At 39.5% G+C, this 19,665-nt stretch overlaps 1 protein-coding gene across 1 annotated transcript in view; it reads right to left on the minus strand.

Moving 5' to 3' along the window:
* Positions 1–19,665, minus strand: part of CSMD1 (CUB and Sushi multiple domains 1) — a 439,588-nt gene that overhangs the window by 126,690 nt on the left and 293,233 nt on the right. The window contains exons 32-35 of the mRNA XM_056856290.1: positions 12,388–12,506; positions 9,155–9,224; positions 6,562–6,678; positions 2,851–3,060 (exon numbers count right to left, since the gene is read on the minus strand). Of these exons, the coding sequence (XP_056712268.1) occupies positions 2,851–3,060; positions 6,562–6,678; positions 9,155–9,224; positions 12,388–12,506 (516 nt within the window). The remainder of the gene's footprint in view (positions 1–2,850; positions 3,061–6,561; positions 6,679–9,154; positions 9,225–12,387; positions 12,507–19,665) is intronic.

Genomic DNA, 19,665 nt, shown 5'->3' on the forward strand with positions numbered 1-19,665 from the left:
CATCCAAGCTTCTTTCCATTGCCTTCTGCACACTGTTAGTACACAGATCTTTCTTCATTGTCAAAGCTAACCATGGTTAGCACACATATGTACATGAATATTCTTTAAACAAAGTTATCTCAAGCCACATAATTGGCCAGGGAATAAGTGTAAAGCCTTTTTGATTAAATGAACTCCTTTGTAAAACCCAGGCTAACAGCTGGGTGTGTGGATCACCAATGATGTGCTCGGAGCAGCGGTTGCCACAAAAGGAGTCTTACCAGCCAATTTGCCAGTTGTGAACTTTCCTGTACAATAATGATAGCCTCAACATCCTATGCCTCAACATCACACCGGATAAGATGCTGGAAGACCTGTTAAAGGATCTTTCCTATCTCTCTCCCCCCCCCCCCCCTTAGCCCTTCAGTCATTTAGGCTTCCTTGGAATCCCTACTCTGCCACAGAATCTTGACATTGGGCCAGTCATGCACTCTCAGCCTAACCTACCCCAGAGGGCTGGTGCGAGGCTAAACAGAGGAGAAGATAATGATGTAAGCCACTTTGGATTTCCATTAGGGATAAAGGTGGGATATAATTAAGTAAATGAATAAATACAAATATGGGGGTCTGCAGTGGAACAAGGCAACTGGTGAAAATACACCTTTCGATAGAACAGTGATCTCACATTATGCTTTTGTGAACTTGGTATATAAATTGGTTCTTGTAGGTTATCCGGGCTGTGTAACCGTGGTCTTGGAATTTTCTTTCCTGACGTTTCGCCAGCAACTGTGGCAGGCATCTTCAGAGGAGTAACACTGAAGGACAGTGTCTCTCAGTGTCAAGTGTGTAGGAAGAGTAATATATAGTCAGAAAGGGGTTGGGTTTGAGCTGAGTACTGTCCTGCAAAAGTAATGTGCTAATCATTGTCCTGTAAGTATCAAGATAATGTGCTAATGAGGGTATGGTATGTTAATATGGAACCATTGTATCCTGAAGTGATCTGTTAATGTGTGTAATCCAAGGCTAATCTGCATGGCTATTGTTGACTGTTGCCTTTGTTAGTCTGGAGGTTTTCAGAACAGGAAGCCAAGCCTTATTCATGAATAAGGCTTGGCTTATTCATGAATAAGGCTTGGCTTCCTGTTCTGAAAACCTCCAGACTAACAAAGGCAACAGTCAACAATAGCCATGCAGATTAGCCTTGGATTACACACATTAACAGATCACTTCAGGATACAATGGTTCCATATTAACATACCATACCCTCATTAGCACATTATCTTGATACTTACAGGACAATGATTAGCACATTACTTTTGCAGGACAGTACTCAGCTCAAACCCAACCCCTTTCTGACTATATATTACTCTTCCTACACACTTGACACTGAGAGACACTGTCCTTCAGTGTTACTCCTCTGAAGATGCCTGCCACAGTTGCTGGCGAAACGTCAGGAAAGAAAATTCCAAGACCACGGTTACACAGCCCGGATAACCTACAAGAACCAATGAACTCTGACCGTGAAAGCCTTCGACAATATTTTGGTAAATAAAGCTGATAATTTTTGGGGAAGGGGAGATATCATAGGAAAAATGCATCATTTGTTTTTCTTAACATTATAACTAAAGTGCTACATTTTTTTTCATTATCATATGCCTAACAGAACTGTAAGGTTCTTTTCCCTTAACAACGCTTTCTTCTGTCAGCAGATCTGTAATATCATCTACGCAAATGAAGTTCTGAGCAGCTCTAATAATCTGAGATTGAATTCTGAAAGAGACAACATTCTATAATAGTGAATATCACTAATTTGTTATCTGAAAATTTGTCTTCCGAAGTAATGTCATGTAAAATTAAATTCTTAGGTTTAATAAGACATGCTGCCGCCCTCATTCATAATTTTTGTACCATACTCAAATGGTGTCTGCTTCCATTAACAGTAGAAAAAAAACTACAGTAAACTTGATCCAATGATTCCGGGAGCTTCAATGCACTCACTGAACACTCCTATCAGCAAGGGTTATTCACTTCACTGGAAAAAGACAGCCTCTGGTATGTAAAGTGTTGAATGCCCCCAAACAGACTTACAACTGTACAACTAGTTTAGCAATATGTTTTTTAGTATATTTCTATCCCCTGAACACCTTACTCCAATAACAATCTTATCTATTGAAACAGATAAATTTCACAATTTACAACGTGGCTTTAACCCAGAGAAAGTTAAAGAGTCCGTAATGCCCTTTCCAATCAATGCTTCTTAAATACCCACCTAAATGAAGAAATTAAGCAAAATTATTTCTGGAAATGAGAATTCTGAAGTATAGAATAGGAGACAGAAAACTGTGGCCATTTATGCTTGGTAATTAGCAGTGCGTTCCAGGCTAAAATGCCCCGCATATTTTTTCTTGGAGTTCTTCACGCTGAACCGTCATTCCAAAAGTCACTGCAAAGCCGGTGCATACCTACTTCGCATTTCTTAAGAGCCCCTTTAAAGTGACCTTCTTTATTTGCTCCGTCCCTGCCTTGAAGCATCTACTCAAGGAAGCATGAAGAATCACAGCCGCTGGTTAGCTATGCAGACGACAATTGCTAATGGCTATGCAAACGAAGGAACAAAGGAGCAGGCGAATGGGGTGGTGATGGAATTTGTTTGACTTTCTCCTCTTGCAACAGGACTGTGAATAGGCATTTTAAATGTCGGATTTAAAAAAGGATCTTTGAGCGAGCATCCAAATCGACCCTGCATAAATGGCCACTTATTATAAATAGCAACGTATTTTAAAATATTCGCAGAACAAGTATTTTCATGTAGCACCATAAAAGAACAATGCCTTATAAATTATAAAATTAAACATATTATTGATTGCTCACCTTGATATGAAAGTTTAAATCCTTGCCTATTTTCTGAGTGATCACTATAAAAGTGAATGAGTGTTTCGTGAGTTGTACTTAATAATGATGGTGGGAGGTCAGTTCCACTAAACTGGCCAATCATAGAACTGGTGTGATAAGGCCCATTCTGAATTTCAAGGAAGTCATGGTTTGCTTCAGTGGAGAAGTTCAGAAATTGTATGTGTGCACCTATATGGAAAAGCAGTAATAAAAACTGTAAACCAACACAGACGTGAAGAGGCAAATAAACAAAATAATACTTATAATAATGTGAATTTTATATTACAGATTGAACTCCTCAATCTACTTGATTGAACAACCCAAGCTACTAATGGTAAAAACAATGGTCTCAAAATGGTGCAAAGAAAAGCATAACTTTCAATTTAAATTAACTTTTGCAAAGGGGCTTTCCACCTATTTGTAGTCTGTATGTATTGTGGTAGACAATGTAAAAAAGGGGGGGGGGAGACAATAAATGACAAATAAAAACTGATTGCCTATTTTATTAAAACATATCAAAACAAATTCACATGGATAGAAAACCTGTATGATCCACATTTCCTGAGTGGTCAGACTTCTTCACATATGGTGATTTAGTAATCCTGAAATGTTGCTAATACTATTAGCCTTATATTACAGATGAGGGGAGAAGGGCCTGAGAGACAATGACTTTCCTTGGGTCAACTGGTGAGTTTATGGCTGATATAAGAACACAGACACAATTTCTCAGATTACAGCTCATTGATTTGAATGGTACACTAATGGTACAATTTTGAATGGTACAATTTTGCTCCATTAGAATGATTAAGCTGAGGTTTGCTTCACATGTAGAAGGGCTCCTGTGCCAATTGTTACTATACTAGCTTCACTTTGTTCCTTGGTGCATGAGACCGCCACTCCTCCAATAAGTGTTTAGCCAGTATGGAACAGAAGGCAAAGACTGAAGGGCGGAAGCAGGACCACACCTAACACAATAATGCTAGCTTGCAGTAACAAGGCAACATCTCAGGAGGGACACAGCTCACTCAGTAATGACATTCAGATCATTAATAGGGTTGTCAACCTCCAGGTACTAGCTGGAGATCTCCCACTATTACAACTGATCTCCAGCCAATAGAGATCAGTTCACCTGGAGAAAATGGCCGCTTTGGCAATTGGACTCTATGGCATTGAAGTCCCTCCCCTCCCCAAACCCCACCCTCCTCAGGCTCTGCCCCAAAAATCTCCCACCAGTGGCGAAGAGGGAACTGCAACCCTATTAATCAAGGACCTCTAAACGTCATCTGTGCCATCAGAAACTCTGACACTATTATCATGTGCAATTACTTCACAAGATCTATGCCCAAATTCAGGTTACCCACTTTTGCCCTGGTTTGAATCTGCCTCCCAAAAATTACATCTCCCTCCCCTACTAGATCAGTCCTTGTTTCACCTTGTCTGGGCTCATGAATTGCCCCCATTTTAGTAACACATACACCCCATCCCTACTTCCTTAAATTCCCAAGCCAACTCACTTTTTGCCTATACCTAGGACCTGCTTTTTCCTCTTTTTTGAGTTGCTGCCCAGCTCCCTGGATCCTTGCATCCATGTTGGACTCCTTACTGGACTTCAAGGCTGATAGTTATAAAACACTCTATCACTTCATTCCCTGCACTCCTTCCTCCCCTCCTGAATGAGCTGCCTTTCTCAAACCCTTGGGGTTTAGAATCAATCTCACATCCAGACAGCTAATTCTCATCTGAGGCACTGTATGATTTAACTTTAATAAACTTTGTTTCTGATTTTCAACAGTATATAGGTTCTTAGTAGTCCTTTCAAGCCTGTGGTAGTATTTCACCACCTCTGCACAGATTTCAATTACTAGTGTGAGGATCACAGCTCTGAACAAACCCAGTGTTAAAATCCAAACCAACAGATCAGAGTATCAAATATACACATCCCTGATCACATAGAGTAACTTGTTAAAATAAGTTTACATTATATCCAGGAGGTTCATAAAACTTGGTCTCAGCATGCCTTACATACTGAAACAGTAGTATTGTGTGCCTCTTCTTTAATGTTCTCTGAAACTTACAATATCCTGGAATTTCAGCTAGAAATGGATCTAGAAGTACTATTTTTACATACACTTGCCTAATACAATTAAGGATGCAATCCTAAGAACAATTCTTTGGAAGCAAAGGCCCCAGACTCATCTGGGGCCCTATTTGTGGGTCCGCATGAGTGAAGAGGAAGCCAACACACGATTCACCAGGACACTGGCAGAAGGCGGCATGTGCTACCAGGGCTGCTATGGCTGCACGGACCTCAAAGGCTCCTTCCCTCAGCCTGGCCAATCAGGTGAGGCCTGGTGTGGCTGGGGGCAGGGCCTGGGAGGGCACACCTTGCGGAGGGGGAGACTTCCCTCTGATCAACCTGGCTTGGTTAAAAGGGGGCCTTCTTACAAGATGGAGTTAGGTGTCCAATAGGATCAGTAATATTGTAATGTAACTCTAATGTAACAATAGAACACAATCTTGTAAAATGTAAGTTGCAGTAATATTGTAATTTAACTCTAATGTAACAATAGAACGCCATCCTGTAAAATGGAAGTTGCATTTATAACCACATCATGTAATGCTTCCATTATATACAAACCAATTAGGATTAATTCTCTAGACAAATATCTAAAAGGCATGCAGGACATTCTTTTAAAAACAAACCTAATAATTATTAAAAATTAGCATTATAGCAGGATTTATAACACCCAAACTGATTAACAACTAATTAGCTTAGCAAATAATATTATCTTTTCTTAATATATTATATTACACAAATCCACATAAGGAAGAAAATCTGTTAACAAGGAAAACAAATGAATGCCTAGCTAAGCGTTTTATAACAAACTATCTTTAATTAGCTATACCTTACAAATCAGTATTATTTTTCAAAGCAAGAAATCTCATTTTTATTTTATTCCAAACAGTGTCATTTAACATGACTTTTACCTTCGCTTCTGTGGAATATTTATCCATGGCCATGCCAACCTAATTATTATTTATCCTAAGATGCTTCTCTTAAAATCACAGCTGCCGTTCACTAATGAGTCCAAAAAGGTTGCAAACAAGTTCAAGCTATGCATGAAATTATTTGGATAAAAATGGTCAGCCTTTTCAGTATAGCTCTGATGTAAAAATATAGCCATATTATCTACCCTTCATTAATAATATATAAATGATCCATAAACACACTGGAGGGAAAAAAAAGGAAAGAATGGAAAAGTGAATGATATAGACTCCTGTTCGAGGACTGCAAAAGGACATACCAGATTAAATTAAATGTTAATGATTTATTTCCTACTAACATACCAATTGACATTGTTCAGAGCCTGGCACAGCGATTTCACAAATAATTCTTCTATTGAAAGTAACATTCGCTTTCCAAATTTTGGGAATGATCCAGCCCCTTCCTACACAAGACACTGGGTGCTCATAACTCCTTCATACACACCAGTGCATGCTGGAGGGTCAACAAAGGATGCTATGGGGGACAAGACTGTCTCTTTAACATTTTTGCTACAAACTACTTTCATTTGATAAGCAGCACATATACGATTAGATTTTTAATGTTGCTGTATTAAGATCACACCTTTCAGGATAGTCAAAAATTTAACGGAAAAGCGAAATTCTTCTGCTATCAGGATTGCTTACCATATCCAACAGGCAATAATATCTTCCATGTGCAACCAAGGTTACTAGGATAGTTTCCTGGGAAACCTGGGCTCAGGATTACTCCAGCTATCTTTGTCAGAGTTCCACCGCATTTAGCTATTATAAAGAAAATACAGGCAATTAGTTCTTTTTAAGTTAAATGATTTATTCAACAATGAATAACTTAAAAATATTAACCAAGATAACCTGACTGTTTTCTAGGCTGGGTGTGTGTGGAAGAGATCTGTGCCTCCCGGCCGGGAGGCAAAGATCTGTTTAAGGGCCCCCCGCGCGCCTTCAGGAGAGCCCCCTGAAGGCGTGCAGGGGGGCGTGGAAGAGATCTGTGCCTCCCAGCTGGGAGGCGAAGATCTGTTTAAAGGGCCCCCCACCCGGGTTCAGGGAAGCCCCCTGAAGGCGCGTGGGGGGAACCCCGAATCTGCCGAATTTATTTGCCGAATCCCCCGAAGTCGGCGAATTTGGCTCCCCCGTTTTCCGCCTTTTTTGAGTTCGGTTCATCGCGAACCGAAAAACAGCCAAATCGGGGGGAATTCAGCTGTTTTTCGGTTCGGGACAAACTGAATCGACAGCCCTAAGCCACGAGGACATCTTCATCTCCAGTTTGGCCCTCAGTCTAGCAAGTTTAGATATGACATGGAAGGGAAATACACAACATGGCGTGGACCAAAATTTGTCATTGATGTAAGGCACTTCTGCAAACAGAAGAGGGAGAAGACAATTTTCACCAATTATCCACTTCTACTGCCAGGACCTATTTTGCCTTCCATGCTGTTCTTAAGGCCCCCCTGTACCCCAAGAGTAGTAGTTTGAGAAGTTTAGTGCTACAGTGGGAGTGGGACAGTAGGAAAGTTTTGTTCTATTAGAAGAGCTTCAATGTTGGCACTATGGATTCCACCTAAAGTCAGCTTCAGACAAAGCATATATTTTAAATGACATACAGAAGCACAGGCTCAGACTTACCTACGAGCCCAGTTTGCTGTCATGCGCTGGGGAGGGTTGGGAACTGGCACAATGTTCAGGGGCTTGGCCAGTGAAGCAGGGGCTCAGCTGGGTGGCCAGCATGCTGCCACAAAATGGCGGCCGGTGGGGAAACTGGAGAAGGAGCCATAGCGTTTCTAACTCCAACTGGAACTTTTCCTGCCCTGCTGCACACCTTCCCAGCCCGCCTTATATTTCAAATGGGCCAATCAGGCCCTGGCTGAATAGGGGTGGACCCAGCCAGCAGGCTACAGACCTGAACTTTTGTGCTCATATCCACCAGCCAGGTATTTAAGAAGCCCTCTCACTTGCCCAGCTGAGTCTGCACACACACTTGGGAGCCCCCACTCACATCATTTGAGTGACAGTCACATGTTAAACACAAGTTGAATTGGGGTTTCTCCCAACCCAGCTTGTGTTTAACGTATTGTCTAATCAGACCCTGAGGCTCCAGTGGACAGTTACAGAGTGGGAGCTGGTGAATATAGAGTTTTCTGATTTATTCAGGTGATGCAATAATTATTGGTTTAACACTTGGAAAGGAATTTTACCTATTTGTAAACAGAGTGAATGGACATAATGTAAGTGATTGATAAAAACAGGCCTACAAATTACATAATATATCAGCTCATAGCCAATAAAGTCAAAATACCCCAGATAGAATTCTAGATCCCACATAATATTTGAACAGATCTCTTGCTTCCAGACAGAATGAGAAAACAGTGTATAACATTCTCAACTTGGGAAAAAGAATAGAGTATTGGAAATGTAAGCAAAGGTGAAGGTCCACTGTGCGAGCACCGGGTCATTCCTGACCCATGGGGTGACGTCACATCCCGACGTTTTCTAGGCAGACTATGTTTACGGGGTGGTTTGCCAGTGCCTTCCCCAGTCATCTTCCCTTTACCCCCAGCAAGCTGGGTACTCATTTTACCGACCTCGGAAGGGTGGAAGGCTGAGTCAACCTTGAGCCGGCTACCTGAAACTGAGCAGAGTTTGGATTGCAGTACTGCAGCTTACCACTCTGCACCACAGGGCTCCTGTTGGAAATGTACCACATGCTTAATATATTATTTTACCTGTTGTTGATGATGATTATAATAATATTTAGCAATTATCTAGTGCATTTCAAGTATTTCAAAGACTTCAAATATATTATCTGAGTAAAACAGGACAGACACCAGATCCCTGAAGATTTGGAGTAAGGGAGGAGAGAGGTTGTGGTTTGCCTGAGATCATGTTCGTTTGCAGCTGTGGCAAGAGTAGAACCAAAGGCTTCACACCTTTGCACTATTCTGTTACTAGCTCTTGTTGAGAGAACTGTTAACCAATGATTCATCTCAATAGATGCTAATGAAATGTATTTAAAGTATATACAAAAAAGATTTTAAAAATGCTTATTTGAGAGGGAAAAGGGAAAGCCTTTTCTTTGAATTCAACTAATCAAGGTGAATGCTTCCTGAATTTTAATTTAGTAGCCCAGCCTGACATTTTTCAATTCAATGCCCTTGCTCCCAAATCCAACGGCACCTTCTAAACTAAACTTAAAGTTTTAGAGTCCATTAAAATATATGCTTATAAGAATACGCATGCATACCAATACACAGAGGAGAAGGATAGTTCCAACGGCGAACAGTTCCAGGCATACAAGAAATGTGAGAACGTCCCTTAAAAAAACAAACAAAAAAAACTTTATCATTTTCCTGTTTTCACAGTTTTTCTTTGGTAATTTAACATAATGATTTTCACAAGGCAACACCAGAGTCGCTGCTAAAAGCCAATTAATCTCCCCCTCTGCATTTTTACTACCCATGACAGTTTTCTAATTAAGGTTAAACAAAAGACTACTGCAATAATTAGAATTCCTTTAAAAATGGGAGGCAAGTTGTGCCATATGTCTTTAAGAAATTGTTTCACTACCACTGTTCTGAACTCAATTATTGCATAGACTAGCATTGCAGTGTACAGTTCTCATTTTCATATTCTACTGCACTACAGGAAAGGCACTTTTTTCAAGACTCCTTCAGTGGAGTAGCATAACATGAATGAGCCATACTGACTTAAAGGCACGTACATGCAGAAATACCCAACTTAAAAAAAAAAAAATACAAGTGTGACTGCCATGGCTTCAGCCAAAGAATCCTGGGAAGAGTAATTTAATGAGGATGCTGCGTTAGGAATATCGAGCATCTCTGCCTTCATAACTACTGTTCCTTGGAGAGAAGGAATGACAACTGAGGTGGTAGGCCCATAGTATATATAGCTATCTCAATGTATACACATGTTTAAAAGTTCCCAATAGCCAATAGCTGAAAATCTACTGAAATAAATGAGTTTAACCTTGCCAAACTGGCTGCTGGCTACCAATGGGTAGGTTGGGAACTGCTGGAAATCATGCATTTACATTTTGAATATGATAGATAGATAGATAGATAGATAGATAGATAGATAGATAGATAGATAGATAGATAGATAGACAGACAGACAGACAGAGACAGACAGACAGACAGAGACAGAGACAGACAGATAGACAGAGATATATTAGAGGCTACAGTTTTAAACACACACAGTCTGTAGGAGAAATTATAGGTAATTTCTTATTGTGAAATTCAAATTTTACCTATACTAATAATTTGACATTCTAATTCCAATCATATAGACAATAGACACTGGAAAAAGTGATATTGATTAAAGATAAAATATATCACTGTGTTTTATGGCATATTTGTTAGGATGTGAAATTCAAATATGCCGGTGCTTACTATGGAAGATGCTTCAGGCCCCATTTTGTTGTAAATGTAGTGCAATATCTTTAAAATAAGCTTTATAAAGGAAAAGGAGCAACCACGTCAAGCTATGAAAAAATACTGGGATAACTAGCATGTTTCCATAAAATCTATTCATGGAGCATTTATACTTCTGCTAATCAGATGTGTGCTTCCTAGTATACTATGTACTTTTATGGAGTGTAAGGATTACATGCTCCTCCAAAATGCTGCTTCTGGGGGACTAGGAACATCATGAGGGGTGAATCAGGAGTGGAAGGAGAAATTCACCAAAAAAATCTGTTAGTAGAAATCTATTGCTGGATCCAGTGAAGTATTTGACCAAGTACTACCACATTACTTTTTAAAGAGTTGATGAGTACATGGATTTTTACTTGCATTACACTAGTCTCAGTTGTTCCAGGGGTATGTCTTTCCACTGGACTAAATTTTAGATTACTTTTGATATTCATACTTGAGGCCACAATCTGATTGATTTATTCTGTAAACTACATTACATAGCAATCCACTGTTGACCTCCCCAGGTATGCCTATGTTGTTGTAACACTTGCAATACCAACAGGACTGTCACATCAACACATGAAGATGCCTTATACTGAATCAGACCCTTGGTCCATCAAAGTCCGTATTGTCTACTCAGGCCAGCAGCGGCTCTCCAGGGTCTCAGGCAGAGGTCTTCCACATCACCTACTTGCCTAGTCCCTGTAACTGGAGATGCCGGGACCTTCTGCAAGCCAAGCAGAAACTGAGCCACAAACTGAGCCACAAACTGAGCCACAGCCCCTCCCCATTACACCCCCTGCCAGTACACTGTAGTGGATATCTCACTGGACTTTTGACATGTGCAGACCTTTTCTGTATTTGATGTTTTCAATTTCCATTCAAGAATTTGGTAGTATTGGTGGTAGTTCAAAGCCTATGTAATATATTTGGATTTAATACATAGAGGGCATTAATATATTCTCATGTTATCATAATATGGCAATTGCTGTCGGGCTAAGCACTATCACAACCTACGAAATGGTCTGATATTACATGCTATACCTTTTTACTGGCTGAGAAGCAAAAATATAAGAGTTCGAATTTGGAAAATGAAGACTTGAACATAAATAAGAAAACTCAATAATACAAGTAAGCTACTAGCATGGGCTTTATGAACGAGCATGTATTTGCTTTGATGAGGCAATCAGAATTAGCAGCCAAATAATACCAGTGGCAAAAAGAAGGGCTGGAATAAAACCATACCTTTCAAGTGCCCCTTGAAGGGCAAATTGGGAAAAGGTATGCATAGAAGCAGGCAACACCTGCCTAAAATAGTCCAGAAAGAAGAAATCCTCAGTACATAATTTGCATCTAAGGGTCAACTCTCACTTAACTCAAAATAAATTACTCTCAAGCAAACATACATAGGCTTGGGCTGCAACTTGTTCCATTGATTCAAGATTTAAGCCATACTAGTCCAAAGCAAAATCCAAACACAAAACCCATAATTTTAAACTTTAAATTGGATTTTTCAATGACACCACTTCTATCAACATAAATACAGTGTTCACTAGCTGTTAAATGTCTGTAATCCAGTTTCCATTCCCAATGAGTCCTCAAGAACCTTAGTGAAAATGTGATAGTAAAATCAAACATTTATTTGCAAGCTTGTTCTAAATGATTTTTTTCCTTCACTTTTATGTAGCTAGATTTTTTTTAAATCTGTAACATATTTTGCTATGGTGGTGTCAGAAAATCTGGAAAAGAATATAGCTAATGCGGTTTCTTTAATTGTAGCAACTAATGTTGATGGGGGGAAGGTATGCAGACTGGATTTTATACAGTCCTCTTCAGAAAGCAGAGCAGAAGTTACTTATTCTTCTCACCATGAATGTCAGAGAATGGCTGATATTTTCATTTTCACAAAGAAAAGTTTAAAAGTTTATGTTCCATTTCACTAAAAGAGGTTGCATAGAGGATAATACAGTACACCACTTTTAAATCCCGGGAATATGAAATGTGGAAACAACATACACAATGTTTTGAAGGAGAATGGAAGTACCTGTAATGTATATCCTGGCTCACACTGAAAGGACAAAACATCATTCACCATATATCTATCGCCCACTTTGAATCCATTGCTAGGAATTACAGGTTCTGGGCAGGCAGCAAGGCCTACAGCTAAAATAAAGGGAGGAAAGGAAACAAAAAATATATTAAAATGTTCTGCTTTTCTGTTGTTTTGTTTGTTTGGTTAGCACTTATATTCATCTAAATAAAAGACAAGATGCTGCTTGAATACTCATACTCCAAGGTAAGACAAGACACAGGAAGAAAGGGGACGGGGTGATAGAATACATTATTTCTTACAAATACAAACTGTAATTTCCTGGAACTGGAAAATACCACATTTGATTTGTTTACAGTTCAATAACATTAATTTTAAAATATGATGTCCTAATAATTCTAAATGTGCATTCACAAACATGGAAGAGAGGCATATTCCTACTATAATGAGTAGGGTTGCCAGGTCCCTCCTCTCCTCCGGTGGGAGACTGTTGTTGGAAAAAGCACGTGTGTGCGCCGACGCACGCGTGTCACTTTCGGTTTAGAACCGGAAGTGCCACCTTGCAAAGGGTCTTTACCTCTTAGTTTGAGTGGTAAAGCGGCTCTTTACCACTCAAACTAAGAGGTAGAAGGCGGAACTTCCGGTTCTAAACCGGAAGTGATGCGCGCGGTATGCACGCACGCATGCACGTTTGCCTGCCGACCCTCAGGTGGTTGGCAGGCAGAGGGGTAAATTGCCGGGGGTTTGCTCTCCACCAGAGGGCACCTGCCAACCCTCAAAAGGAAGCATTGTTCAAATATTTATGAATGCAAGTGGGGGATCAGTAAGGACCTGAGGGTCTTATTTCTTCCCATATCTCCCTCTCCATATTATCTGCTTTTCCTCCTTCTCTTCCACTGACAGGCCTTACAGCCTCTCCCCTTATCTTTTACCTGCCTACCTTCATTATCTCCTCCCTTATTAATCTTTACATTCATCCTCCTCTCCCCTTTCCCTGATTCCTTCCTTCTCTCCCTGCAATGTTTTATCTTTTCCAGTCTCACTATCCCTCTCCTCTTGGCTGACATGAACCATGGCATGGTCTGGGGTTGCCTAGCAGCTCCCCAAATTGCCGGAGAGATCTCCCCACACAGTCTAGGGAGATGTCCATTAACATTCTTTTCTTAAAGCTACATATATTGCTTCTATAATTTGGGGGGCTTTTACTCTCCCAGTGCATTTATTTTGTTTTTAGATTTCATATTTTTCTGCTTCCCGTGCTTCTGTTCCTAGCCCTTTTGTGTGGATTTTTTTGATCTGCACTCTGGTGCCAGGTTCAGATTTAGATCAGTCTACCCATGTCTAAAAGAAAATACTGCATCTAATGAGCATGCTGTTCTATAGTAGGAAGGGGACTGAAGTGAAAAATAGTAGATCTACAATCAGCATTGGGAAGACCAGGGAGGAATTTCTTAAGCCACATGCTTCAGAATAACAAGTACTGCCTTCAAGGGTAGCATGCTTCTTTCGTACAGGAAATTGCCTACTGCATGCTCTTCACAGGTCATCTAACTCTTGTGGCGTAGGACATAAAACTCATTAATGTCAATATTGATAACTCTCGAAGTGATCTCATCCCAGTTCCTGCTTGTTAAATAATTTTGCCATTCCAGCTCTGGCATGAGACATACTTCCATGCACGTTATTACAGTGACCTCTAACATTTTCTAGGCATCACTGCTATGAATGACAAGAAAGCTCACAACACTACAATCTAGAAAATGTTTCTGAACATGTATTAGTATTCATTGCATGACACTATCAACTAGCCAAAATAAAATTCCCTAGGCAATTTGATCCAATGTCAAAACAGCATTGTTTCTCACTTTTTCGGTATAGCCTAGTCTAGTATAATGTATAATGATACAGTATCCAGTTTTTGCAGCATGACAGTATTTAAGTATTTATGAAATACCTATTTGCAGTGAAGAGTGTTGTCTCTTGGTGATAAAAACATCATAAATGTAATGCCTAAATTGGTCTCACCATACATATCAAAAAATCTGCACCATGGGGCCACCCAGGAATAGATGTAATTACATGAGAGAGAGAAAAGGATTGATGGATTCACTTTACTCCATAAAGCTTGTTATCAAAAATTCTTGCTAAACACAAAACTTCAATGATATTTCTCTGTATCAATGCTTCTTCTCGGAACAGTTTTTACTCATGACAATAGTTGGTAAAGTAAGTAAATATTTTTATTTGTAGATAGCCAAAGGCCATTACAAGGTAAATTAAACTATAAAACAAGAACATTATACAATAAAAATAAAAGATAAAGTAAACTTTTTGGTCAAGGTTAAAACAAAGATAATCTCTTGATTGCAGTGTCCATATCATTCTGTTCTTACAAATACAATCCTGTACAAGTGAAATGTTCAGACTTCAGTTAGTGAGGTAGTGCAGTAAAATCAAATAGGAGTAGATAGGAGTGAAGTAAACAGGGAGGGATGCATTGGGATTCAGGATGTACTCTCATTGATTTTTTTGTATTTTTTCCCTCAGGGAGATAATGATTTTACATTGTTGACCTGTTAAAATTGTGCTTCTACCCTGAAGACTCTTTTATGAGGATGATTTGATGCTGCTACATGTTTACACTGGTTTTATGCTCTAGCTAAGTTTTAATTGTTTGTTAATGTGAAGGATGCTTATGTTTTATGATTTATCGTGCTTTACTTGGTAAACTGCCTCAAGCAGGTTCTTTGGAGATGGAAGTAGACGTGCAGAAGACCATGCTAGTTGGATAGCAGCAGCTATGTAAGACCAGGCTATAGGCACTTAAAGCTTGAGTGTACCCAGAGACACAAGCCCATGGGCATCAGCTGAAGTATCTGCTCTGTATTCAGTAGCCTTTCCCCCGCCTTCTACTATTTTATTCTACTGTAATTTTCTGTATTGTATTTGTGAGCACTGTAAGCTGCTATAGGTTCAATCAGGTAGAAAAGCAGGATATAAATTATTTATAATTACTTTTATCAGGAGCCCACAGAAGTCTTTGTGAAGCTCTGGAGACTTGCAAAGTCCCCTGAAGGTTCCTAAAGACTTCTGAGTTATCTCCAATTCCCACAGTACCAGCCCAAGCTTCACAAGAATGCAAGGAGGCTCAGCAGCCATTCTCTGTCAGCACCCGGGTGGTCTCTGCAATGAGAAGGGTTGTGGCGCAGGCCCAACTGCCAAGTAAACCCTGCAGCTGCCTCCTTTCCTTTTCAATTAAAAACAAACAAACACTGAAAGGCTTACCTGAAGATGTAAGCCCAACTAACAATTCTATTTGGTTAGCTCTTCCCATTCACAGATGCCTCAGGATGCTTGTAGATCTGAAAGCCAGTATGGTGTAGTGGTTAAGAGCGATGGACTCTAATCTGGAGAACTGGGTTTGATTCCCCACTCCTTCACATGAGCAGTGAGTGGACTCTAATCTGGTGAACTGGGTTTGTTTCCCCACTCCTCTACATGAAGCCTGTTGGGTGACCTCAGGCTAGTCACAGTTCTCTCAGAACTCTCTCAGCTTCACCTACCTCTCAAGTTGTCTGTTGTGATTTTAGGGCAAATTACTTGTCTAAGATCACATTCTTTAAACTACAATCAGCCTTTACATCTTTCAAACTATGCAAACTGCTTTGCTTGAAGGACACTATACCCAACTGCTACTTCAAAGCAAGTGTATAGGGTTAGTTTTTTACACGTGTTCCCAGTCACCACTTTCTATCTTGCATTTCCCTCAGAAACACTGCCTCAGCATTAATTTCTAAGGATTAGTCAAGCCTAAAGTGTGGCTAAAACACAAATGCTACTTACAGGTGTCACATTCATCACCCAGTATTCATATACAGTGATAGTAATGTCTTTAAAGAACTATCACCACTTCAACACCATGGTATCCTTGTGGCTTGAAATAAAAAACTCCCCAGGAGTTTCTATTACCATGCTGTCATCTGCAACCTTTGTGGCTGCAATGGTTTTTGCCATCACTTCTGAAAGGAAGTTATTTCTGTGTTACAGCTTATGAGAGATGAATTGAGTGACTCTATGACAAGAATGGAAGGAAGGAGTTTCCTGTTATAAGCGGGGCCTTGTACAGGAATGGTACTGTATGACTGAGGCCACTGTACATGTTCTACCCTTAATGTGGCTCAAAGGATTGGCAAAACAGAATATTAAACAGAAACTATAAAATGGCATTTTTTCAAACTACATAGACAGCGCATCTCTGACTTCTGAGGAGGAATATCTTCAGGAGGCCAGGAAGGGGCTGCACTGGTGTTGGGGGCCCCCCACGCCAACATCTGGGCTGCTTACGCCACTGTAAGGGGCCCCAATGCCGGCACTGCCGTGGCTGGTCTCTTGGCACTGTCATGGCAGCGTCCCACCGGCATAAAGTCCCATGCTGGCATTCCAGCATCCCCAGGGGCATTCCCGGGGCATGCCAAGGGGAGGAGCTGCCTTGAGGAACGCTGGCACAGCCTTGCTGTTCTCTATAAGGCAAAAAGCCCCATTTAAAATTTAGAAAGCCTTTTAAAGGCTTTTTTTTTTTTTTAGTTTTCAGCCACCGACAGTTTAGGAATGGGCTGAGAGAGCCACATCTGAATTTGTGACTGAAATTAAGACCTAACAATGTCTTCTAAGACAAAAACACCACATTTAAGATGAAAAATACCATAATCTATCTGCCCATACATTTCTAACCTGTCCTTCTTCCAATGCGTTCTGGGTGGCATGCATATTTCTTCTTCCTTTCCTATTTTAACCACTGGCTTTTCCAAAGCTTTGTGTGAAGATTATTTTTGCTAGATGGAAGCAACTGTCTCAAACTTATTTAGGATAAAATTAGAATATCATTAAACAAGCAAGAATCAGAAACAGATTTTACTAAAATTATATCCTTTCTCCAAACTTTTAGCAACAAAATAGTTCAGAATAAAGATGGAAATAAGTGGAAACAACTGAAATTCCTTTATACAGCATCAATTCTGTTTGCAAATGGAAGAATTTTTTTTGTAATAAGGGAATGTTTTACAATGGTCTATCGATAATATTTCTGACTCTTAATTGATAGGGGCACCTGCATATTGGCACCTGTCAAAGTAACTTGATGCTACTGTGTATTCTGGTACTATGGAGCCAGCTTGATTACATTATCATCTACCCACACTGCAATTATTTTGCTTACATAGTGATGCTAAAAAGCTATTAAGTTCTATCAGGCTGGAGGGATGTTTGTTTATGTAGTTACAGCAATCAGAAAGAGAAAGAAACTTGGATAGAAACAAGCTTTGCTTCCTGGTACTCTGATACTAAGCATTTTAATTGGAAGTAAATGCCATTGATTTCAAACAAGACTTACACTCAAGCAAATCTGTTGGGACCAGAATGTTAAAACAAGCTGCCAGAGTCTAATAAAGCACTTCTAAACATAAGATTCCAAATTTTTACCATATTGAATTTAGCATGTTTACTTACTTTTCCTGTACTTATTTATTTAACAAAACCTCATTTTTATCTATAATAAAGATGCTTTTCACATTAGAGCTGATTCTCAATTGGTTGCATACAAATATGGTGCTAGAAAAATAAAGATTAATCATGTCTTAGAGTAATTTAATACATTGTAATGAGTTACCTTAATAGCTCTTCTGTTAATTTATATTATTACTGGAAATTGAATTGAGGTAATTGATTATAAATGGAAAATTTGGTTATAAAGAACTATTCATTACTATTAGAAGTATGACTTGTTTTGGAGCTAACTCATAAGAGCTGTTAATATTTACCATTATTACTCTTTATTTATGAAGCACCAGCAGTGCTCCTGACACTGTACTAATAGCACACATAGAATTTAAAGCAGGTCCTTACAACACAGGGTCTATTTAATAAAGAAGAAAGTAAACAATGAGAAGGGAACACAGAGGAGAGACAGCTTAAGAACTCATTTATAATTTTAGCAGTTATTGTGGAATCTGCAGAGTTGATAGAAATTTAATAACAAAGGCTGAAACAATGTTCTATAGTTTGGAAGACAGTATATGTTTCGAGATCGAGTCTTTTATACATTTAGCACTAACAGAAGACATTGAATGCTTATATTTTCAGTCAAAGATACCTCCTTCATACAGGTCAGAATTTAACAACTGATGGCTACACTCCATAGGGTTGCCAGGTCGCTCTTCGCCACCGGGGGGAGGTTTTTGGGGTGGAGCCTGAGAAGGTGGGGTTTGGGGAGGGAAGGGACTTCAATGCCATACAGTCCAATTGCCAAAATGGCCATTTTCTCTAGGTGAACTGATCTCTGTTGGTTGGAGATCAGTTGTAAAAGCAGGAAATCTCCAGCTAGTGCCTGGAGGTTGGCAACCCTAACAATCCAACACAGAATTAGTTGAAACCCACTGAAACATACTGAATTGTATTTGGGCTTCACAGTGTTAAACAAAGTCAGATGGTTCAACTTAACCTTGGGAATCATCGATAAGATCATTAGTCTTCTAGAGATATGACCAAGTGGGCTAACCAAATCAATTCCAGAGCATAACGTCTACAAGTATTTATAAAACATGCCGAAGTACCAGTCTCAAAACATATCCTATATAAATGAGGTATTATCAATACATTATTCATCTTCAAATACATTGCAAGAAGCTTTGCGTACAAATACTAGCAATAAACAGGGAAACGGAACCAGAGAATAAAAATGCCCTGTGGCTGCTGGCTGGCTCTAAATATTTATTATCAGCTGGAAAGCTGGCCTTTACAAAAATTTGCACAGATTAACATTCTAAAAAAGTGATTATCCCAATTATGAATATTACCACTGATGCTTATTGGTGTATCTACTTGTTCGTGCCAGCTCTTTAAAAGGAGATAAATATCAAGATGAATGAATCTTTAGTACCTAAATCAATGGACTCTGTCTTTTTTCATATTTCGTGCATAGCAAAGATGATCTGAAAACTAAAGCTTTGTCAAGCCAGTTATCATAGTAATAATTCATATCTGTGCTTAAAAGCTAAGGATCATCTTGTAATATCCCCTTTTATGTAACATGGGGGAGTCAGTGATACACATGCACCAATCGTGCAACTGTTCAACACCCATAATTTCCAAAAGGTCATCAATGTGAACACTTAAGGAGTCAGTGCACAACACCCATCAAATCTCAGAGATCTTCCTGACATCAGTAGGGGTATTCATGACCTTTTTTTCTAAATCTTTGCTCTGAGTATATCGAAC

The sequence above is a fragment of the Euleptes europaea genome, chromosome 10 (genome assembly GCF_029931775.1).
Source record: "Euleptes europaea isolate rEulEur1 chromosome 10, rEulEur1.hap1, whole genome shotgun sequence".
Classification (NCBI taxonomy): domain Eukaryota; kingdom Metazoa; phylum Chordata; class Lepidosauria; order Squamata; family Sphaerodactylidae; genus Euleptes; species Euleptes europaea.